The sequence below is a fragment of the Aspergillus undulatus genome (genome assembly GCF_047715775.1).
Source record: "Aspergillus undulatus strain CBS 261.88 unplaced genomic scaffold BDV17scaffold_5, whole genome shotgun sequence".
NCBI lineage: Eukaryota > Fungi > Ascomycota > Eurotiomycetes > Eurotiales > Aspergillaceae > Aspergillus > Aspergillus undulatus.
In genome coordinates, this window is record NW_027396609.1 from 656,802 (window position 1) to 679,051 (window position 22,250).

Here is a 22,250-nt window from a genome sequence, read left to right on the forward strand (position 1 = left end):
TTTGCTACAAATCGCTGTATTATTCACGTCGCTTGTCACCATGGCCTGCTGTTGGGATTCTTAAACCCTGACGGACAGATGGAGATTGGCAAGGGTCAAATCAAATAGATTGCTTTGTTCAGTCACAGTTGCCGGTTCTAGAGACAGCCCTGGGGCGGTGTGCATCGCAGCCGCATACTTATTGCTGAATGCCGCAAGGACCGGTATGCAATGTAGTTTGTACTTCGGCAGCTAAAACAAGGTAGGGCTTGAGAACAGGGCACAACGCTCAAGCCACGCTCTGCGGTGATTTTTTGGCTCATTCTTAGTCCGGCTGGAATTCATGGCTAGCTTTCGAGACTGGATTTCTTCCTGGCTCTTTGATGTTTTAGGAAGTAGCAAGGGATGCTGGGCTGAAGGTTGAGTCGGACGAGCAAAAGAAGCTTTTGCCACGAGCTCAGGTATGTTAGCGGCTATGCGAAAGTGTCCGTGGGTGAGTTTGTCCCCTGTGAGTGTGACCAGTCCTACTCCAGAGTCCACGCTCGCCTCCCTGTGTTATTATTGAAAGCAGCTCCCGCTTCTCCAGACTGGAACTAAACGGGATCCCTGGTTTCGATCGACCCGCGTAACCCTTGCATTATGATTGACCGGGACCTTTGAGCTCCTTCCGCGGGAAGGACAGGGCACAAGCTATGAAGACTTTAACTGCAAATCATCAATTTAGGTAGCTCAATTCTCGAACGGGCCCCCGTCTGTCGTTGGGTTAAAAATTGGCCTGGTTGATATCCTTGATACCCGTTGTATGACACCTGCCACTTTCAGATTCTGGGGATGATGCGCCCTACTGCTCCCACCCGAGAGGTTTATCCTTGTATGCTTTCCGGTATAACGGGGCCGCTGGAATTGAAAGTGGTTACATGGAAAGTCCTCGAGTTACCTTTCGGGGGAAAATTGGGGGACACGGCCGGGGAAAGAAGGCTGCTGAAATGTGAAAGTCACGATGTACTGAAGAAAGTACAATCCCGCGTCGTCTTTGTCGGTTTTCGAAATTTGATCTGGCCCCGAGAACGACTGTAACGGTGAGAAATTCTCATTTTCAGAGGCGTTGAAAGCTTCAATTCCGAGTCTGTCGCAAGGATGGTTGTAAAGTTCAGCCCTGGAATCCCTTTGTCCTTCACGGGAGGGAAATGACGATCCACGATATTGATCGTCGTGCGCAATCCAATCTGCATAGTCATGCATAAAAGAATTGAGGAAGGAGCAAGCATCAGGTACGCTTCCAGAAGTATATGTAGGGATACTCCCAGACATACCAGGCTTCTTTCTTTGACCGGGCAATCCTGCTTCGCAATCGAGTCAAAGGACTCGAATACTTGTGACCAGGGACGAAAATTTGCGTTCAGCCACATACTTCAGATCGTCAATGGCGGCGCCTATTTCCTGGTAAGGTCGGAAGGGGTGTCCCCTTGAACAACCACAAACAGGTACCATCGGCATGCTGGTGCTGTGTCGACACGGTACCATAGTCGGGATGTCCAGGTCTGTTCAATGTTTGCACATTTCTGGAGCAGGGTGTATTGCTGGATGTTTGCATGCAGTCTTACCCCGTGCTTCAAGACTTCAAGCCGTTATTTACTGCCTCAGGCTCATTGCGATAGCTCCAGATAGACACAGAATCAATAAAGACCGCGTCAGCTCCAGCAAGGCCAGCTTACACGTCACGATTGTTCTCGAAAGGGGACTGACTCGCCGTCGAATGGGAGGCGTTGGTGGCGCACGGTAGCAGGAGGAACAAGAGGCTAACTGTGCCGCGGGCGGATCGACGGCGCATCATGTGACGGCACGGGGCAGACCTTGTGACCTCCAGACTTTGCCACTCGGAGTCCAGATTTGGCTCCCCCACGTTCCGTCACTAACCTCGGATGTTGCCTCTTTTCAAAGTTAACACGATGTTACCGATACCAGGGGTTCCCGGATTCCATGCGCAGCTAGCTTTCAGCTCGGCATTGCCGTATTGTCAAGAGGAACTGTCAGAGGCGCAAACGCTGGAGATCAGAAGATGACGGAACCTGGTCTGTTTACTCGGGGTATTTCTCGGCCACCAGAAAGCTCCCGGCGAAGGAAGCGCCACTGTTGACTCCTTCTACAGAGTCGGAACGTCATGAGCTTGTACCCAAGGATTTCTTGTGAGTCCCTGCAGGGCACACGATGCCCTCGATTCTTCGCAGAGGAATAATATGCAGCTACGTGGCTCTGGCTCCATCTTGGTGGAACAGGCGTATGCATGGAGTGGCAGCTGAGCACTTGACAGTTTCCGCCCCAGATGAGCGGTGGGTAAGTCGGTAGCTAGGCGTACGATAAGCTCGCCTCGTTGGCCAACTGTTCCCTGCTGATGGCAATGCTGGATTGTGTGCATGGTGTCGCGCGTGGGGGAATGCGAGTGACTTTGATACTATTAATTAGCACCGGTTGTTGTTGATTGTTGGCTTTACTGAGGCAGCAATCCATCAATAACCTCACTCCATCTACACACTCAGCGAAACGTGACCTCACCCTCAAATCCTCCGGAGGATAAGGATAAATGCGTAAAAAGGAAAACCAAAAAGACCCAATCCCGTTGGCGAGTGTGAAGAACCCTGCAGCCACATGCCATGGCCAGATGGCTGTTGCAAGGCTTAGATCCTTCGGTTCATTTGGGGCCGAGAGCATCCTGGACATTTCCCCGTCTTCAATTTCCCCATTCTTCCAGAGTCCAGGGTATGTATCATCTTCTGACTCGGAGAATCCACCGTGAGAACCGAGTGCGAGACTGGCTGGACGACAGGAGAACCCAAACAGTCTGACTCGGTATCTAGACCATCTGTATCGAATGGTATCGCCCCCCAGAGTCCTAGACATCGACTTACATAGTACTACGGGGTATAGACCCATCCGAAACAAACAAACGTCAAATCTCACCACTTCGATGAAAATCATGTGTTCTGATTTCCGGGGAAGTATTGGAATCTGGACCTCGATGGAGAAAAAGATGGGCCATCATCTGATGGGATCCGAATCCGATTGGCATCCGAGTCTGGGGTTACATACATGGAGCTGACAGGAGAAGCGACAGAAATTAGAACAATGCTAATAGCCTAACTTAAATGCCACAAGTTTCATCTGGCGAAGTGACCGAACCTCTTTTAGACCTCTTTCTTCAAGCTTGAAGGCTGATGATACGGAGCTGGAACTGAAGCTCCCACGCGATCTTCGCTTTATTTCTCGATGGGGCGAGGGCAACTATGCTATTCACCGCCCTGCCCTGGCATCCCGTGACGGAAGGAAGGGGGCTCCTTTGCTACTCTAGTAGTCCCCGTAGAGCTCCCTCCCTAGGTACTATAGATAGCTGCCTATTATCGTCAATCTGAACGTCCACGTCCATCGTCACTCGGGGTGTCCAGCGGGCATCATTGTCGCTGATTACTGGTGACAGCTGGCAGCGACCGCCTTGTGATCTCTGGTGATGGCGGGAAGTGTGTTGTTGTGATACTCTCCCGGCCTGTCGGGAGTCCCCTTCGGCGAGGCCTAAGAGGAGTCTGTCTGTCCTGGCGATGTATCAGTTGGTAAGCTATGCCCTCCATGGGGCTTCGAGAGGGCGCGGTATCTGCGATTGGAAATGAGCGATTTGAGATATTGACGCCACTGTTTTATTGTTCGCGTGATGGGGGTATACAATTGTTGTCGAGCACAATACTCTGTACCTACTAGTAGTCTATTCCGTAGAACTGGTATTGCAGTTTACAGAAACCGTCTGGGTGCAAGAAGACATATCCCTGGAATCTGGATGCTTACAATAGATACCAGGAACCCAGTAGGCAAGTGATAAGGGGCTCCCAGCCCCGGTAAATATTTTATATTATTCAGTGATGTGAGCTTCGACGATCTCCTCGATCGGAAGCGCCGCTCTCTTCCCCGGTATGTAATGGCCCATTCCAACGGTTAAGAGCAGCCGGCGTAAGGAAGATCGTTGTCCATACCATCTTCCATTCAGCCGGTTTGGATAAATAAAGAGCACCTCTTTGATCATTGACACGTCGATGTTCACGGGAAGGGCGGAGTATACAATAATAGCTGGCTGCTGGATGTAGATTGATCAACTGAGCAAAGATGATGCGTTCAAGCGTCGGAGCGAGGCGAAAAAGCAACGAACGACCAGCGACCGAGATCACTACTATCTACTGCCCGAAGCTCAGCGCATATCTCGATCCGTGGCGAAAAGAGATGGACCGCTCGATACTGCTCAGTAGTCAGCAGGACATGCAGTTTGCGCCTTGGGCGCCTAGGATTGCCCGTCTACAAAGTAGGTACTTTGTCACGCTGTACAGAGTAGCTGGTAACTACTATGGCCTCGGGAGAAGCCTGAAGAAGCAAGAAGCAGCTAGCTCTAAAGCTCCAGACTCGATCAATGGACGAGGATAATACCTCAGACAGCACAGAAGATAACGACAGCAGCGGCTCAAGGGCAGAGATTTGATAGTTGCCAATCGTTGCGGACCCATAAATTTTCTGGCAGTCAAGTGACCTGGCCACCGACTATCACTCTCAAATATCGATCCTGTTGCAGAACAGCAAACCAGACGGCCTTAGTCATCCCGAAACTGGTCACAGGGCAGATGATCTCTGCTGTCTAGGCTCTCGCCTCTCTTCTCTCTCTTTGACGTTCATTTCAGTCAATCTCCACCTGTATGTATTGAATTACTTGTTCAAGTGAATTGGTCTGAACAGTCTATTCAAGGGATTGGCCTCTGCTATGCGTACTCTGTAGAAAATCGTGGATAATTAATAATAAGAGAGTTGTTCACCGGGGACAGTTCCCTTTCTCGCAAGTCTAGTTAGTAGTTCCGTACTTTTTTCTTCAGTGGAACTCCGAAAACTGGTAAGATACCGCCCGTAAGGACCGTGTATTTCATACAGCCCGGCCCACGGGGATACTCCGGCTGTAAGCCTGTAACACAGTACAGTACATACCAACAGAAAAAAGGAAATCCAGAAAATCCTAAAGAAGGCTAAAAAATTAATAAATGCTGCTAATAACACGGGGCAGAGGCGCGGCTATGTGGAATTTCCTTTACTTACCGCCCATCCCCTGCCCTTTGAACCTTTCCCTCGGTACCGTTATTCGGACTTTTTCTTTTCCTGCTCTGGAGTGGACTGGCCACCCTGCCCTTCCTGGCTTCTTCCCCTTGTACTGTTACAATACTTACATACGGGCCTTCCCCCCCCATATCATCTCCACCGGCCCATCGACCTTGGTCTATCTTCCTTTTTTCACTCCTGCTCTGGATCCACTACGCCTCGCTACTATTACTACTCATCTTCTCCCCATATTTCTTTGTCTTCTTCTTTTCTCTCCTCCTGGCGAACTCGCGTCCTGACACTCCTCCCCTTACCCCTCACCATCTACACGTCCCAAACCGGACAATCACGAGCTACGATTCCGCAATCAACTTCCGCTCTCATTCCAGTGCCCCGGTTTTGGCCCTCGGTCGCTTTCCGTCCGTTCTCAGACGTGTTTGGGACACCGAATTGTTACGACCTCTCGACCTAACGAAATCCGTCATTCGTTCAAAACGCTTAATTGTCCATTGTTGTGCTGCTTTCTACGGCAGCTGTGGTGCCTCTTGCAGCGCGATTGATACTGCTGCAATTCATTGGCAGTGAACAGTTCACTGAGTTTCGACCCGAGGACAAACTATAAAGCTAGAGACCATTTCGTCTGCACCGCTTTCGCGCCGTACGATCACTCTCGGGGGAGACGGCGACCCCGTACCTAGTTCTTCGATACACCCATTTGGAGGAGTAGTTCGCACACTTTCTAACCGTGGCGACGACACGAACAGCAAGATGCCATCACGTCTATCAACACCCGTCCTGACAGTGGATACTGAAAAGATTCACAAGGTTGACACCGCAAACACACAGAGTCTCCACGGGATGTGGATGGGTAAGCAAGTTCGCTGGAGGTGACTGCACAATTTCTGACTCTTTGCAGTATTCTCAAAATGCGCCGACTTCATGGAGGACGGACGACGACTCGAGAACCTGAGTTGGAGGCTCTGGACACGTGAGACGTTCTGTGTGGAACCTGAAAGCTCGAGCGATACTTCTGTTTTGCCTTTACTCCGCTCCGAAGCCGCAGACCTACCGGAACTTTCTGCCAGCGTCGAATCAGCAGCTTCAGACTCGGCCGAGCGGATAGAAAAGCACATCAAGCGCCCCAAGGCGCTGGACTACAAGCCTGCTGTTGTCCGCGAGGATTCATTTAACCTTGGGCGAGCAAAGGAGAAGCATCTCACGTCTTTGGACTTGGAGCGCATGGTGCTCAACATCAAGGAGAAGAAGAGCTTGGAACCAATCTCGCCCGTGGCGACTCTCGCCCAGCCCATTGTCGACATCACACCCCGACCTTCTACACCTACACCTACTCCTCCCTCTGACATTACCCTCAAGCGACCTTCTTTCCCCGTCAACGAGCGACAGAAGCACTCGACCGAATCTTGCTCTACGACTGCTCCGGATGGCAATGACAGTGACGGCGCTAACCTGAATGTTAACGGCTCCGACACCAGCGTTTCCTCTTCTGGTATTCTCCCGTCAAAACCTCAATTGATCAAGTCGCCTAGCATTGTTCGCGGTTTCTCTCCGTCCCATATCTCTTCCTCCTACCGGTCGCAAGCCCGACTTTCGAGTGACTCTGGTCAGACAAAGACCCAAGTACCTGCCAAGTTGTCGCCGCTGAAGAAGAAGGGCGGTATGTTCACACTTGGCGGCTCTTCCGGTGATGACGACGAGAGCTCCTTTGAGGATCGCATGTTGCATGCTCCCCGCCACAGCTCGCTCTCGGACCAGCTCGAAAAGAAGCCGGGCAGTAACCTCAACCCCCAGAAAGTTACAACATTCAAGGAGCAGGTCGGAAACATCAAGTCAATGAAGGACCGCCGGGGGAACAACGATGAAGATGCTATTGAGACCGATGACGATATCTCTGAAAGTGCTATCGAAGATGACGAGGAGTCTGATTGGGAGGATTCAGTGACTGAAAGCGGTCGCTCGAGTGTTGGCGAAGGGGATATGTTCCAGCGGGTAGATTCGCGACCGAACCTTGTTTCACGCCGTTCTCTCTTGACGATGATGATGCACCGTCCCCTGAAAATGGGCGACGCGTCTCGATCTACACCTGCCCTTCAGCGCTCGCGCCTGACCTCGCCCAACGGTCCCTCTATCCCCGCGTCGCCACCTGATGACGACGAGGAAAGTCTGACCATGAAGGGGCCCGGTATCCCTCGCTCCAAGCCCATCATCATGAAGCCTGCCCCGCAGTCGGTCGCGCATTCCCCTCGAACCACCCGCCGAAATATGCTGCAGACGGAGTTGACAGAATCCCTCCGTCGCCATCTCCTTTGGGAACGACAGCAGAAAAGCACAACAGCAAATGCATACAACAAGCGGAGGCATACAGCTCATGATATGAAGAACCTGAAGGAGTACCCAGGGCCTCAAGGCCAGCAACAAAACGCGGGCCCCGCTTCCAATGGGGTAGCGGGCAAGGATAAAGACATGGCGCGAACCGCCGGGTCTTGGAACCAACACACCGATTTTGGGCCTTGGGAATACCACGCCAAAGGATGGTAGTCGTCTCATCAGGACCTTCCGTCGTTGCCTTGTTCCGGCCTTTCCCTTTTGATTATGATACCCGATTTTGACAAATCTCTGTTTACCTTTGCAGACATGCTGCTTATCATCCTTGTGACACGTACCAATAACGACTGCATTGCATTTTGGGCGCACCTAGGGATTATATGGTCTGTTTTTTTTTTTTTTTTTTTTTTTTGATTTTTTTTCATTTTCGGGTCGCCATCTCGTTTCCTTTTTGCGTCCAGTTCGATTTTCCTCCTTCTCAACCGATCTTGCATGGTGGCTGTCTGTTTTACTGCGCATTATACACCCTTTTACCGGGGCTTTTACCACAAATAATCTTCCTTCTTGTACAGACGGTTCACTTTGATACTGATACAGGGGCATAGCCACATGGGATTTTCTTTTATGATAAAAGAGCTGGATGCTTATGGATGTCATCATCGCAACTCAGCGTTGTTCCTTTTCTGCTTCCTTTTCTGCAGCAGGACTCTGGACTGTGTCTTTGTTGTAGAAAAAAGATACCACCTTCACTCTACCACACCTTTGCATGGCTGGTGCATGTCATGTACGCTAGTGAAACCTGGAAAGAATCATAAAAATGATTAAACTGAGCAAACTCGGAATGTCAAGACCTGCATGGATCAAGCTCTAGACAACCGATCTGATGCATGGACACGTAAGAAAGCAGCCCAGTGCGCAAAGAGAACCGCGATCTACGGGATCTAGAACCGCACTGATCCCTCCCCAGCAACATCACAACAACTGCCGTTTGTCTTGTCTTGTCTCAAATCCTGATATTGTCTCTTGACTCTCACATGCCAATTCTCCATCTGGCATCATCCATCCCAACATTAATCTAAACCCTCCCCAAACATCAAAACCACAAATATACTCCCCAACCAAGGAACATATCAACCACGAAAAGCTAAGTACTATAGGTACCCAAACAAAGCATTTCCCGGCGCAACCACTGCCGTCAGTCAGACTCAGCCCTGACGGGCGAGCTGGTCACGGTCACGGTCGCGGTCACAAGCCGGCCGCATCTTTGTTTCGTCGCGCCCATAGTTTGTCTGGACTCTGGATTGAAGTCTATAGGCCGGATATGGCTTGCTTCTCTTCTGGTTTGCTGGCGCCCACGCTAGAGACCTCGTGAACTCGTGATGACAGAGTTATGAGCTGAGAATGGAAGGGCGGGATTGGGGATTGGAGTTAGCTGTTCATTGGGACAGGGGAGGTTATTGTTTAGAGTATTCGGATTACATTGAGAAGTAATAGAGAATCTAGTCTATTCGTACTCGAAGCTCACTCGCAGCAGATGACACGGCTCAATCAACTCTTTCTTCAAGCATGTATGACATGTCCATGGCATGAACCCGCCAAGACCACCAGAATCCGGGGTAGAACTTCAGCAAGTTTTGCAGGGTGACATCTTACGTCTTCCTTAGCTGTAGCCAACCTGTAAGGTAACAGATCTTCTCTCTCTTTCAAAATTCCACCCATCCCTATAGGGCGATCTAACAAAGAATCGCGCAGGATACTGAGATCATGAGGCACGGGGGTTGAGTAAGGTATGACGTAGGCGATTTGTCTCTACCTAGTACCTCCTCAAAATCTGGGCAGGATCAAGCATCAGGATTTGTACACCGTAGCTCAACGAGGTAAGTTGGCAATTGTGGAATATTAATCGAATGAAAATCGAAGTTCGAAGAACTTTACTACTCTAGGTAGTCGATGTCACTACTGAGGTCTAAATCACACCCCCAGGTCGCACACGACCAGGCTGAGAATTAACTCGACTGACAGGTCCCAACCTGGAGTGAAAAAAATCCCCGAAAGCAAAGAATAACCTTACAGAGTACGCCTCACCCCAGCCAATCCCGACACGCCTAAAAAGTCTCTCTATCACGAGACTCAAGTCGCGACGCCATACTGTACACCTGTAGAATTCCTCGTTCCTGAAAAACCCGAACCCAAAGTCCAGACCTGCAAGGTTCGGTCTCCAAATCGGGAAACTTTCCTCTACGACTGTCCAGCGCGGGGAACAGCCCTCCGACTCTGCCCGAAGAAAAACGGGCTGTCAGGCTAGAAGGGGTCTAGAAAACTGAATTTCAGCTTGCGGTGTTGTGGCTGGTGAAGAGATTGCCATGGGTGAACCAATGAGGGGCGCGGGATGGTAGGGAAATATGGGGGGGGGGAAGAGACGTTGGAGGCCCGGCTGGATGTAACGATTTTGATTACAAGTGGGGAGAGACTGGAAGAGAACTGCTTAGTTAGAGGTCTAGGATTGGGTTACGATGCACCAAGTTTGGGTGGATGTGGGGGGCCGGTTTTTACGCTCTTAGCCTCTTACTAGTAGTGCTGTTATACAGTGACCGTGTATCTTTGTGACAATTCGGAATCGGAGGTTCTGGTTTAGATGACCATTTGGGATCTGACTCGTCATGATACTAGTAGCTAAGCAGTAAGTATCTGCCCTGTAAGAGCAAGCTCAGCACAGCGATTTATGCTTCCAGCAAGACTGGAACACTGACGTCTCGCGTGGTTTATGGAAGCTCGACCTAGGTACGATCGGATCAAAGGAACCATGCCTTAGCTATTGAATCGTCGGCGTGAGTGATGCTCTATTGATGTCCCTGCGTCGTCAGCGGTAGCAGTTGTTCTTTATCGATATTCTAGAAGGCAACTCAGCCTACCAATGATGCCTCCGTAAAGTAACATTGATATTGTCCAGGCCAAGCTAAGACAGATTCAGCCCTTAGCCCGACCCCCCGATTCGTCACTCAACGCTAACCTTGCCTCAGACTCGAGGTTGTTCTCGGCATGCCGAACTCCAATTTCCCCTGCGAATCTGCATCCCACACCTCGTGGCGAGCATCATACTCTATCTACCTCAAACCGCTCATGCATGTAATTTCGCCTCCCTGTCATGTTCACCTGACTCACCGTGTATGAGTCGTATTCCAATTAGAGATCCAACTCCGTAGTTGCCTCTGTAAAATGGTGAAATCACCGCTCTGGTTCCGGTCGCAGTCACTCGTGACTCGCGCCCCAAGGTTCTAGGCAGAATCTAAGCCAGAAATAACCAACTGCCTCAAACCGCCGCCTTCTCTTCCCCAGAAGACTCGGCTTCTGAAAACTTGGATGGTTGGCCACCTGACTCTGACTGACTCTCACCGAAGTCTTCCCGGGTTGATACCGAAAGTTTGTTTGACACCTGCGTTTGCCATGTGTTGACTCGGAATGTCGCCGAGATACTGACACTGTACGAGGAAGTTCGTAACAATGTGGTGAGTTGAGCTAGCGAGTCAAACTCGCGTGGTTGAGGTCTGTCACCTGGGGAAGCTGTTCCGACAGAGCAGGAGAGTCGTTGGTTGAAGCTTCTGGCAAGCAGTGTGTAACAGCATGGCATGGGCTGTGGCCAATCAAAGTTAGGTAGAGAGCTTGTGGTATTGACTCCAGTTGGCCGTGTTACCTATGTAAAATAAGTTAATATTCTGCTCTTAGCATCTGAAGCAGGCTGCCAGCTGGAAATACACCGGCCGTCTGGCTGGCACTTTATCGGTGGTATCTTTGTAGAATATGGGCAACCAGTGCAGGTTTCATATACAATTGAGCAACGTCCCGGGAGAGGCAGCGAGTTGGATAGAGATCTAACTGCAGTTAGTGTTGCATCCATCAATGGCAAATGGAATGCAGTCTGGATCTCATACATACAAGCTAAAGCAGACGGACAAACGGAGGTGGGGGAGGCTGACAAGTGGAGATCACCGTCCTCTGTAAAATACAGAGTACAGTCTCTAACGCTTCCCCGCCGCCGGAACCGAGGGGATGGTATACAGATACAGAGTTGCACTTAGAAAGACGGTGAGTTTGAAAGGTCTCTTAGATCAGGTTGATGCCCAATTGATCCGCAGTCGATCATCGTAGATTTTCTTTCAACGCCCTCGTGCTATCAAGTTTTCAGTCTAGGCCAACTTCAGTTCTGACGTCCCCGTGATGGGGCAGACATTTCGCGCATAAGCCTCGTATTGATGGCACACGCTTACCTGCAGCCAAATGCTCACGATCTGACTCTGACAGTGGCAACTGGCGAGTGCTATCTGCTGTGCCGCCTGCGATAGCGCACAGTAGCCATCCTGCACCGCAGCGAGAGCCAACCAACAGTTCGATTCGGATTCCGCGTCGCGGGGAAGCGAGGATCCTCCAGACAAAACAGCGGAAACAATACACGGAGTCCTCTCGTCCGGGTACAATCGACTAGCCCCGCCAACCCAGCGCTGTATGTAGCGAAGTCCAAGAACGGAATAAGATCGAAGATGGGCTGAAGAATCGAGAATCGGTGAGAGCCAGTACGCAAGGACGACTAATCGCATTTGCAGGAAGTGTCCAGCCGCTGCAGGACTGGGGGAAATGTGAAGTGTCGAAGACTTGAAATGTATAGTCGACTTAGTAGTACTTTGTGGGCAAACTTGGAGAGGTATGGGTTTTGCACAGAGAAATGATGACTCGCTTATCTCTGGATTCTCAGTTGCGTTGGCTAAATTCGAAAAGAGCTGTTAACAATGCAAGAGTAAGATGGAAGAAATGAAGTTGATTGTGCCTGTGCCTGCCTTGTAAGGATGCTCTATATAAAAATCACGTGATGCCCATATGGGCTCCCCACATTGTGTTTATCGCTACTTCAAACTATCTACAGAGTAAGAAGCCAAAAAATCTTGCTGATGTCGGCGCTTCAAATAGCTAAACAGGTAATTAGATGACCATGCGACTGGTGCTGTCAACGAAAGTCCCGCTGCGTCCGCGAACCGGGTCAGCGACTGTTATCACGAATCGGCACAACGGGAACATTGAATCTTGCATAACCGTTTGTGATGAAGCTGCGCGAATGGCACAGCTGTCTTCCTGACATTCTGCAGCTGGGAACTACGTATTCTCATAGACTCTCGACAAACAGTCCATTGCACCTTTCCCATATGGCGGTTGAATTGACCATTCATCGCGCCTTATTGCGCACTCTCTCAGCGGATACACCGCATGCCCTCCGTGCAACTATCCGCACAGCAGCTCGTGCTCGCCTTGCATCGGCAATGAAGCTAATTGAATCCCCTCAGCCTGAACACACACAATCTTTCTGGGGCTTTGCTGCAGCGACGCAGGTGGCAATGATAGGATCTTTTGCTGGCTTGCTATGGGCTACCAGCGCTGAGACGGAAGAGGCAGTTGAATTCGTTGATCAGCTGGAACGATTACGCTGGGCTCTGCAAACGCGGGCATCTGCCGCATCCTTTCTGCATGAAGCACTACGGATGCCTGATGATGAAGTCGGCGACTTGGTGGCTCTCAGGCAAGCCACTTCTGTCGACTATATTCCGGCCTGGGATTGAGACTAAGGTACAACTTTCCAAATATGCGATCGAGTGCCCAAAATATGAACCGCTTGAGGTACCAAGTTACTACATGATTGCTAAACATACGGCCGTCAAACTCATGAAAGACTGATTTTCTAGACTGACATGGTCATGATGTCTCGCCGTTGTTTCCCTGGATAACGGCCACGTCGTCAGCTGGTCCAACGACATCTCCCTCCGCTACCAATAACTTCGCACATTTGCCACTGACTGGCGAGCTTATCTTCACTTCCATCCTATTGGATTCGACCCAGATCTGGTATTAAGTCAGCAGTGAAACACGCCCAGGCCCGGTATCTACTTGCAAGTGCATCACCTGCCTCAACTTGGTCCCCTTCATCGACCGCACACCTGAAGCAGCGCCCAGGGAATGGGACCTTGACTCTTTCGCCGGACATCTCATTGCATTTGTGCCGAGTCCCGGATACCATCGTGCTAGGTTGATACGGCTTGAGCAGCTTTTCGAAGAACTCTGCCTTGTGTACCGCCTCCGATCGCTCTTCTCGGACTGCGCAAATGCTTTCGCTGTTGTCGCTCAGCCATTGTTCATACTGATTGAGGTCTAACTCGGTGTGGGTGATTTTGACGAGGTCTTCCACAGTCCCTGCTCTCTCGGCCTCATCGAGGTCACCTTCTGCGACATCATAGAACGTGATCTGGTCCAGGAGTGAGAACAGTCACGGGGTTTGTGAATTAGCTTGGTACCCATCCCAAATAGATACCGTACGCCCCATGAGTTGGTAGCCTCCCGGGTGAGTCCGTGGCATAGATGCAGAGATACTGGCCCGCAACACCGACTGCACCGCGGGGCGTGAATGATCGCGAGAGGTTGTACTTTGTCCCAAAGAGCCGGTGTCGTGGGTCCAAGGGTATCGCACACGGGGATCCCTGGTAAACGTCGCCCAAGCCCAAGAATAAGAATGTGGCCGCGTGAATATACTGTTCAACCTGATCTGGCGTTCGAGACTATTAAGTTGCTGTAGGAACTCGACGTTACTTGGGAGGTACGGGGCAGAGAAGCGAATGGTTGACATGTATCGAGCAATTGCCTTGCGGCTCTTCTCGTCCTTGAAGGCCAAGGGCATGTGTACGATTCGAGATGGCAGCCTTGGTGGAATTTGTGTCCCAAGAGCTAACTCATGAGAAACAAGGGAATCGAGCACCTGCGGCAAGGAGAAGTGTGCCTCCAGCTGAACATGGATACTTCGCACTCCCGATGTGAGCTCCTCGACATTTGGAATGGGCGCACGGCAATGCTGCTCGATGAAGCTAAGGATGTGAAACGTTTGGCGTAGGTTGAAGTTGTCTGCGCTTCCAAATTCAAGGAGCAAGGCTCTGTCACCAGCCTGGCGACCTGCAATGTGACGGCCAGCTTCATGGGTCTCTCTCACAATCGGACTTTCCACGCGAGGAGCTTCGTCTCGTGCAGGGCCGGTGGAAGTGGTGTCAGGGTGTTAACCGAACGCTTCCATTCTTTAGACAAGGCCTGCGCGGCATCAAAGTCGATTGGCCGCAGGTAGAGACAATCTCCTGGTAGCGTCTGCCCGAATTTCCATAACTCCGCTTCTACCACTGTCGCGAACACGACAAACCTTCCTAGCTTGGCCCGTCCGCCGTCAACACCACGGCTTCGTCCCCAGTGAAGCTGATCCCGCTCACAGGATATTGGGCTATCATGGATGTTCGACGGATGCAACCCTGCGTCGCCCCCGGTTTGGCGCGCCCACTCGGCCCTCGGACCACTCAAACGAACCCCGATGCGGTTGCTGTTGTAATGCACCGTCCATTCCCCGGTAAATAGTCTCAGCAGACCGGCCTCGGTGAAATGCGTCGGGCTCCCATGAGGACCAGGGAGCACGCTCACCACCCACTCGCGCGCGGTGCTTGTAGGCAATGGAAGCCGTGGAGCTCGTGCAGTGATGTCAATCTTGTCTGTGTCAATGACGGGCGTCAACGGCAGCAAGTCACCAACGCGGAGATTACGGCCGTTATGGCCACCCAGATGCCCCGCGACAAATGTCGAACGACTTCCCATGACAAGAGGCATTTGTATTCCTCCTCTGACAGCAACGTAGGCCCGCGCGCCGTTTTTGACCGTTCCAATGCTGAGGCGCTGGCCGGCATGAGACGAATGGGTCGGCCGAATTCGACGTCTTTCCCGGCGATATACACCGGAGCGTCTGCACCAACGACTGCAATCAGACTGGCGCAACAGAATAACAGCGTGGGACCTTGGACGGCGCACTCAAGGCCCGCGGCGTGTGATCCGTTACCGACCAGACAGTTGGCAAGCTGGAAGGAGTAGTTGTCCATTGGCCCTGACGGTGGCACGCCGATATGCCAGTAACCATTTCCTGGGAAGTCTTGAACGGCTAACTGAGAGCCAGGATCGATGATTTCAACAACATTGGCCTTGTACGGGAAGGTGTCCAATGACTTGGTAGTAAAGGTCCCTGAAAGGAACGCTTCCGAATCGATGATTTGCTTGAGGTACGAATATTGGTTTCGACCCCGGTGATGATGGTCTTGGATAGTACCTCAGACATCTTTCGTGCTGCTGCCGCGCGATCGGGTGCATGGGCTATCAGCTTCGCTAGCATCGGATCATACGGCGATGACAATTCCTGTCCGGCCTTGATCCATGTGTCGACTCGAACATAGTCGGGAAATTCACAGTAATGAGCTTGCCAGAAGACGGCCGAAACTCTTGCAGAGGACTCTCAGCATAGACACTGACTGTCATCTCGTTTCGCTCCTTCGCAAAAATAGCACTGCAGTCCTGCATGGCTATGCTGACCATACACCGTACTAAGTCGAGGCCCGTCACTTCCTCTGTGATTGGGTGCTCCGCCTGCAGACGAGTATCCGCCTGCAGACGAGTATTCATCTCCAGGAAGTATGCCAGTCCGCCATCAATGTCGAAGATGAACTCCACGGTTCCAACATTGCGATATTTGGCCGATGCTGCCAATGTCACTGCAGCGTCGCGCATCGCCTGGCGAGCTTTCACTGGTACAAAAGCAGCTGGGGTCTCTTCGACCACCTTCTGGTTGCGCCGCTGCAGCGAGCAATCGCGCTCCCCAGCGCAGACCACCCAACCATTGCCGTCACCGAGAACTTGCACCTCGATGTGCCTCGCATTCTCGATAAAAGGCTCGATGAAGACACCGTCATCGCCGAAATTCGCCTGTCCTAGTCGCCGTACGCCGTCAAAAGCCTCTCGAAGTTCTGCTGCATCGTCGCACCGATAAAGACCAATTCCGCTGCCGCCTGCAGTGCTCTTCGCCATTACCGGGTACCCTATCTTCTCCGCCTCTTCGAGTGCCGTCTCCAGACTTGACTCCAGACCTTTTGTTCCAGGGACAACCGGCAAACCTGCCGCGATGGCAATCTCTCTCGCACGGTGCATGAGACCCAACTCGCGCATTTGGTCTGCAGTTGACCCGATCCAGACTAAACCTACAGCTTCGACAGCGGCTGCGAATTCAGCGTTCTCTGCAAGGAAACTGTATCCAGGAATGACCGCATCGGCTTCTGATTGGCAGGCTAAATCCAGGATCTGACGGCCGTGCAGGTAGGTGTCAGCCACTGTGTTTCCGACCAGTGGGAGGGCAATGTCGGCCGTTGTTACGTGCGGGGTGTGTGCGTCAGCAGCGGAGAAAATGGCTATAGCCTAGATGTTCATGTTGTGAAGCGTGCGGATGATACGTGCCGCGATTTCTCCTCCATTGGCCACCAAGTCCCTGCAAATTGTCCTTTTGGTTTCCTTCCCTTTGGCTCTGGGCTTAGCGATTGAATATGTGCGCCAGCCACCATAGGATATGATGTCCGTGGCGCCAACGAGGCCTTCGGGCTCACAAATAAACCCATGCACCCACTGCCCGTCCTGCAGCGCAATTGATCCGATTCCAAGCGGCGCCTTGACGGTCTCCAAAAAGCTGCCCAAGTGCACGCGCGGCATGTCCCAGACCTCCACCGCAATAGCGCTCCTGTCATTTGCAACCCTCTTGAGACCAGGTTTCAGTACGGATGACCCTTGTGGTTGTTGAAGCTTGTAAAGCTGGTAGCAGGGAGCTGTCTTGGTTGATTCAATAAAACTCGCGCCTCGCACGAGCAAGTCTTTGTTGAGCGGGAAGTCTGCGAGATGGGCTCCAACGACTGCTAGTTTCATCGAGTTAGAAACGACAGGTGTACTGCCTGAAGGTTTCGGTTCGTGATATTCGACATTGGTAGCACCGAGCCGACGAGACACATCTGATGGCCAACGTCGACTTAGGTCGAAGAGACGCTGTTCCTCCCATGTCCCGGCGATGAGGGTGATACCGAAGGGCACGCCGTCCGCCCTCCAGCCACCGGGGATGGCGATGGCAGACCAGCCCATGAAGTTAACAAAGTTGGTGTATGTTCCTAGCCGGCTTTTCTCCCGGATTGGTTCCTTCGCGAGGTCTGCGATTGTCGGGAATGTCGGACTGGTGGGCACCAAAATGGCGTCGAACCGCTTGAAGATGGAGGTGATCGTACGAGAAAGTTTCTGTCAGCGATACTGTTGGTTGAAGAGGTCAATGGCCGTGAAGTTCTCCGCGCCCATGATTATTTTTTCGTACAGTTAGATCCATTGCCTCGGGTTCAGCCGTGTCGATGAACTGCTCGATAGCGGCATACCGCTCCGCAACCCAAGGGTCCTCGTAAGGAAGCTAGCGCGCTCAAAGAGCGGCGTGAAATCAATGGGTTCGAGTCGCCATCCTAGCCTCTGTGCTTTCGTCAACGCGGCTTCATACGCCGCAGCATGCTCGATGTGACCAAACCACTCGGGGTTCTCACATCGCAAGGACAGGCCGCCCGCTGATCACTGCAAACCTCTTTGGCGTCCTCCTTGTTCTCGAATATGCATCCTCCTAATTAAACCCCTCCGCAAACCCCAACACCAATTTCGCGTCCTCAATCGTCTGCGCGAAAATCGAAACACAGTCCAGCGTCCTGCAAGCGGGCAACACTCCAGTCGTTCTCAACGCCCCTCTCGTAGGCTTTACCCCAAGCACATTGTTCAGACCCGCAGGAATACGCCTTGAACCAGCGGTATCCGTGCCCAAGGAGAAGGGCACAGGACCCTGGGCAACAACAACGCCGCTCCCCGAACTACTACCCCCTCTCACCCGCTCCGAGTCAGTCGCAAGACCACGGTTGCGTCTGTGGCAGCGGGCTTCTTACCTTCCGCAAAAGCAGGACATGCGGCCGTTGAGTAGAATCCGGCCGCGTCAATATTGTCCTTTACCGCGAATGGGACACCGAAGGGAGGGAGGTCATGGCCCTCAGAACGGAGGGAGGCGATACGCGCCCATTCAGCTTCAATTGGGGACGCGTTGCTAGTGATATCCACGTATTCGACGGCGGACTCTGGTTTTGAATTCGAGCGAGGAGAGAAAGGATGCGAAGGGGTGAGGAGGCGGCTTCTTGAGCTTGACGCCATTGAGGGATTGTGACTAGTTGTTCGCTGTCATGCTCGCTAGCTGGTACTGGGATTGCCATATTGTTGGGCTGGTAAAGTAGTAGACTGACTGACTATGCAGAAAAAATGATGATTGAAGCTACATTGACACTAAGGAACTTGAAGCCATCTTGTATTTCAGTATCCCTATCTATCTACACCAAGTTATGGATAATCCTGATTGGCAATAGCTCCCGCGCAAAGGTGAAGCTATCGCGACAACAGCCCCGCTGCGCCCGCCGTGGCCCTCTTCGTACTTCACGGCGCTGGGGATTATCATGTGTATAATCGAACTGTATGAGAACCCTCGGTAAGTGGGCTCTCTGCAGTTATTGTACGTAAAGACTTCAAGCAGAGTAGAGAATCGGAGTGTCAGGAGACCAGTTGTTCGCCGAATTGCGCTGCTATTATCATAATGCGGCAACATGCAAAGAACAGCTCTAAGGTTGGATTTTGGAGTGTGATAACGCAAGCATATAGCTCCAGAATCAGCATCAAACCAAGAGATCGGCTGTCCGCACAAAGTAACCACTGTAAGCACAAAAGCCGATAAATCCCCGCCATACAACCAAACCCGTAGCTTGTAAGACCCCGTCCCAATACACCGACTTACATACGGTACTTTGGGCAGATACTTTCTCTTGCAAAGTAGCCTCGTATATGCAGAGGCATCTGCCCAGGTGCAGGTGCAGGGTGCATATGCATAGCCCTGTCGGGGAAGTCGGGTCGAGGCTGACCTGAACACATTCAGGCCCAGAGTCGCCGTCGCCGTCACCGTCGCTGTTGACGTTGATGCCGCATTTGCCGGGGTGGCTGATCATGGTGGTTGGCTTTGAACGGTCGAGACTCGAGACTCGAAACTCGAGACTCGGAATTGTGATGTGAGGGGATGTGATCTGGTTTTCAGCATTGAGATCCTGATTCCTGCTGGAGTGTAATGGTGGGATGTAATAGAGTGGCATTCATTGTTCTAGTACTAGTACTAGTATTTACTGGTTGATCGCTATATTCGACCCTATAAGTTCCCTTTCCTCCCAGATCGTGAACCGTCAACAGACATATGATGAAAATAAATTCCTAGACACTTGAGTCTTACTCCCATCGAGTGCAATACTCAACCCTGGTAAAGAAACCGTATCCCCAGAATAACTTCCGATCGACGGGGTCGGGATTGGGGTCACCGGACCGGTGCGCTGGCAGTGAGGCCCTGGCTCGTGGTACTTAATAAGATCCCTGATATACCCTCTATACTTGCATCACATTCACCGCTTATTCTTTTTAGGCATATGACAAATGTCACATTCGGGTTTTGGGCATTTGATGCGGTTTGTACAGATACTTTTGAAGAATTGTGAGATCATGGTTGTGTAAGTGTCGTTGTTTTGTCGAACGCTGGGGTCATATGCTGTGGTCTTGCTCTCTCATTTGGCTTGTGAAGGTATTGTAGGGTTATGCGTTGGCAGGTTCAGCTGAAGCTTGTCTATTGGCTGGTTGGGGCTGATTTCATCGTGACCTGGAAGGATCGAGTTTGATAACGTTCTGAGTAGTAGAGTGTTTATTATTATATGTGATTAAGCTACATAATTTGTCAGATAGGTTGCCACTGACACTGAGATTTTATGAGCCCTCAGGAAAGCGCCGCTCCCAACCAACAACAGCTGGCGTCGAGGGTCCCATAAACATAGACGAGTAGTCCGTTGCCGGAACGCCCGTCTTGCCATCGACATTGTAAAGCTTCAGATTGCGCACGATAGTAGCGACAATGACGCCCAGATTGACGTATGCGAATTTCTCGCCAATGCATCGGTGACGGCCTCCGCCGAACGGCAGGTATGGGCTATTCGTGCCTTTAGACACGGCACCGTATCCGTAGTCAATCAGTTCGCCGCCATCGTCTTCCTTCTCGGGCTGTTGGTTGTCCCAACGGTGCGGGTTCCATACGTTCGCGTTGGGGAAGTACTCATCGCTGAGCTGGGTTGCGCCGGGAGAGGCTAGGAGTACATGGCTGGGTGGGACGATGTAGGGTGTTCCGCGCACGGGCATTGGGTTTTTCACCTGGCGCAGGATGGAGTGTATTGACAGATGGACTCGAAGCGTTTCTTTGATGACGTTTTGATGGAATGGAAGGAGATCAAGATCCTTGTACTGCAGAGGTTGGAAGCGTCCGGTACTGTCACGCTTGAGGTTATCAAGCTGTTCTTGATAGAGTTCTTCAAGGACTCGAGGCTCCGAAACTAGGCGTAGCAGAACCCAGGCGCTGATTGAAGAAGATGAGTGCTGGCCAGCCATGAGGAGAGTGATCATGATGTGCGCAATCTCCTTGTCTGGTATGGGGTTCCCATTCTTATATGTGCAGTTCATCAGATTCCAAATCATATCCGAGGGTTGTTTGTCTGGGTTTCTGCGCCGCTCATTAATGATACCCTCGTAGATCTTTCGCATCTGGGCGTGCGCGGCGTCTCGTTTACGGTTCCGAGGGAGTGGGGCCCAAGGAAGTATAAAGTTGATAGGAGTGAATCCGCCTTCCAGATCGTGGAAGAGGTCGGCAAATCCCGCGGTGAGCTTCTTGCGTACTTCCTCTCCTTGTAGTGCGCTCCCAGCAGTATAGATTGTAAGCTCAGCCATGGCCGAAGGGGCATCCAGCACTCCCGAATTTCCCTTGAACCGGGGAGATGTCTTGAGATAGTCCAAAACCTCCTTCTCGATCAATTGGACGTGGGATTCGAGTGCGCTTTGAGTGAGACCGAACTTGATGAACTTTTTCTGCTCCATAAGCTTGGAATTGGGGCAATCGTAGACGACGTCGGATCCGAAGACAGGAGTTGTGAGTGGACTGTAGACCTCCTCCGCATTGACATCCTTGAGTTTCCCGTTGAGAATGAAGTCGTTGCCCTTGATGCCTAGATACACCGTAGTCTTCTTTCCGAGCATAACGAAAGTAAAGATGTCACCGTACTACAACCAGATTATCAGCTGGGCTCAATCTCAATAGACGAAGGGTACTACCTTTTCCCTGCAAGAAAAGAAGAATTTGTACGGATTCATTCCATAAGTAACGGTATTACCCACAAACGGAATCCAGTGAAAGACCACTGGTGGCTCATTCTTGTTGCGGAAGAACAATTGACGGGCGACGTTCAAAAGAATGGTGGCCAGAGCACCGACAATGGCATAGGCGCCGAGCAGGATTGGAGAGATCATGGTGAAGCCCTGACAGCGCTCAGGAGTGCATGGATAAAGGTGGGAAGGCGAGAGAGGAGAGATGATAATTGGAACGGCATGAGTAATCTGGCCATGGTGATTGAACGAGCCTCTGGCTTAGCTCTGACCAGTGGCCAGTTTACTGTAGCCTAACAAGCTCTCCATCGATGCATCTGCTGTTGCTCCCGATCCTCTTGGCGGGCCGGGTTCAGTTCTCCCGGGTCAGACCATTCGAAGCAACAAAATCCTCGGGCATCACACCCATCGCACCCATAAGAAGCAAGGTCGCTTCTGCACAGCCCCGATTTCCAGCCTCTATCACCGAGCTGGGGGGTCTTTAGCTCTTCAGCCTTGATCGTCCGTTGATGAGCAAACAAAAAAGCATCTTTCCGCTGTGCAAAGGCGATCTAAACTTGATTTTTCGTGGACCTATAAGAGCGACTATCAAGAAGAATCTTGTTTGTCAATGCCGGCTGGCGACACCTGACGATGGATCATAG

At 51.5% G+C, this 22,250-nt stretch overlaps 5 protein-coding genes across 5 annotated transcripts; 2 read left to right on the plus strand and 3 right to left on the minus strand.

Annotated features, from left to right (window-relative positions):
• The first annotated feature begins 5,714 nt into the window (after positions 1-5,714).
• Positions 5,715-7,734, plus strand: BDV17DRAFT_176082 (uncharacterized protein). Its single transcript, XM_073754856.1, has 2 exons — positions 5,715-5,962; positions 6,011-7,734. The coding sequence occupies exons 1-2, from the start codon at positions 5,863-5,865 to the stop codon at positions 7,648-7,650; spliced, it is 1,740 nt and encodes a 579-aa protein (XP_073619643.1). The 5' UTR covers positions 5,715-5,862; the 3' UTR covers positions 7,651-7,734.
• A 3,523-nt stretch (positions 7,735-11,257) lies between these two features.
• Positions 11,258-12,232, minus strand: BDV17DRAFT_176089 (uncharacterized protein). The gene is made up of 3 exons (XM_073754857.1): positions 11,703-12,232; positions 11,367-11,605; positions 11,258-11,306 (listed from the first exon to the last, which is right to left on the minus strand). The coding sequence occupies exons 1-2, from the start codon at positions 12,027-12,029 to the stop codon at positions 11,510-11,512; spliced, it is 423 nt and encodes a 140-aa protein (XP_073619644.1). The 5' UTR covers positions 12,030-12,232; the 3' UTR covers positions 11,258-11,306; positions 11,367-11,509.
• Positions 12,233-12,412: 180 nt separating this feature from the next.
• On the plus strand, positions 12,413-13,103 carry BDV17DRAFT_253847 (uncharacterized protein). Its single transcript, XM_073756696.1, has one exon. It carries the CDS (start codon positions 12,528-12,530, stop codon positions 13,038-13,040), a length of 513 nt encoding a protein of 170 aa, XP_073619645.1. The 5' UTR covers positions 12,413-12,527; the 3' UTR covers positions 13,041-13,103.
• Positions 13,104-13,173: 70 nt separating this feature from the next.
• BDV17DRAFT_279513 (carbamoyl-phosphate synthase L chain, ATP binding domain-containing protein) lies at positions 13,174-18,531 on the minus strand (the record flags this gene model as incomplete). The annotated part of the gene is made up of 13 exons (XM_073759730.1): positions 13,174-13,320; positions 13,391-13,462; positions 13,493-13,720; positions 13,770-14,017; positions 14,062-14,418; positions 14,529-15,177; positions 15,216-15,529; positions 15,559-15,697; positions 15,739-16,730; positions 16,773-17,595; positions 17,669-17,758; positions 17,990-18,220; positions 18,337-18,531. The coding sequence occupies 13 exons, from the start codon at positions 18,529-18,531 to the stop codon at positions 13,174-13,176; spliced, it is 4,485 nt and encodes a 1,494-aa protein (XP_073619646.1).
• A 956-nt stretch (positions 18,532-19,487) lies between these two features.
• Positions 19,488-22,196, minus strand: BDV17DRAFT_176169 (cytochrome P450). Its single transcript, XM_073754860.1, has 2 exons — positions 21,556-22,196; positions 19,488-21,504 (listed from the first exon to the last, which is right to left on the minus strand). Exons 1-2 carry the CDS (start codon positions 21,748-21,750, stop codon positions 20,167-20,169), a joined length of 1,533 nt encoding a protein of 510 aa, XP_073619647.1. The 5' UTR covers positions 21,751-22,196; the 3' UTR covers positions 19,488-20,166.
• Between the last annotated feature and the right edge of the window lie 54 nt (positions 22,197-22,250).

Excerpts from the sequence above, each read along its gene's own strand:
- BDV17DRAFT_176082 (XM_073754856.1), top strand. The coding sequence starts at position 5,863 with ATGCCATCACGTCTATCAACACCCGTCCTGACAGTGGATACTGAAAAG. Across the intron at positions 5,963-6,010 it reads TCTCCACGGGATGTGGATGG|TATTCTCAAAATGCGCCGAC; the intron begins GTAAGCAAGTTC and ends GACTCTTTGCAG.
- BDV17DRAFT_176089 (XM_073754857.1), bottom strand. The coding sequence starts at position 12,029 with ATGCGATTAGTCGTCCTTGCGTACTGGCTCTCACCGATTCTCGATTCT. Across the intron at positions 11,606-11,702 it reads TCGTGAGCATTTGGCTGCAG|CACGAGGGCGTTGAAAGAAA; the intron begins GTAAGCGTGTGC and ends AAAACTTGATAG.
- BDV17DRAFT_253847 (XM_073756696.1), top strand. The coding sequence starts at position 12,528 with ATGAAGCTGCGCGAATGGCACAGCTGTCTTCCTGACATTCTGCAGCTG.
- BDV17DRAFT_176169 (XM_073754860.1), bottom strand. The coding sequence starts at position 21,750 with ATGATCTCTCCAATCCTGCTCGGCGCCTATGCCATTGTCGGTGCTCTG. Across the intron at positions 21,505-21,555 it reads TCTTTTCTTGCAGGGAAAAG|TACGGTGACATCTTTACTTT; the intron begins GTAGTACCCTTC and ends ATCTGGTTGTAG.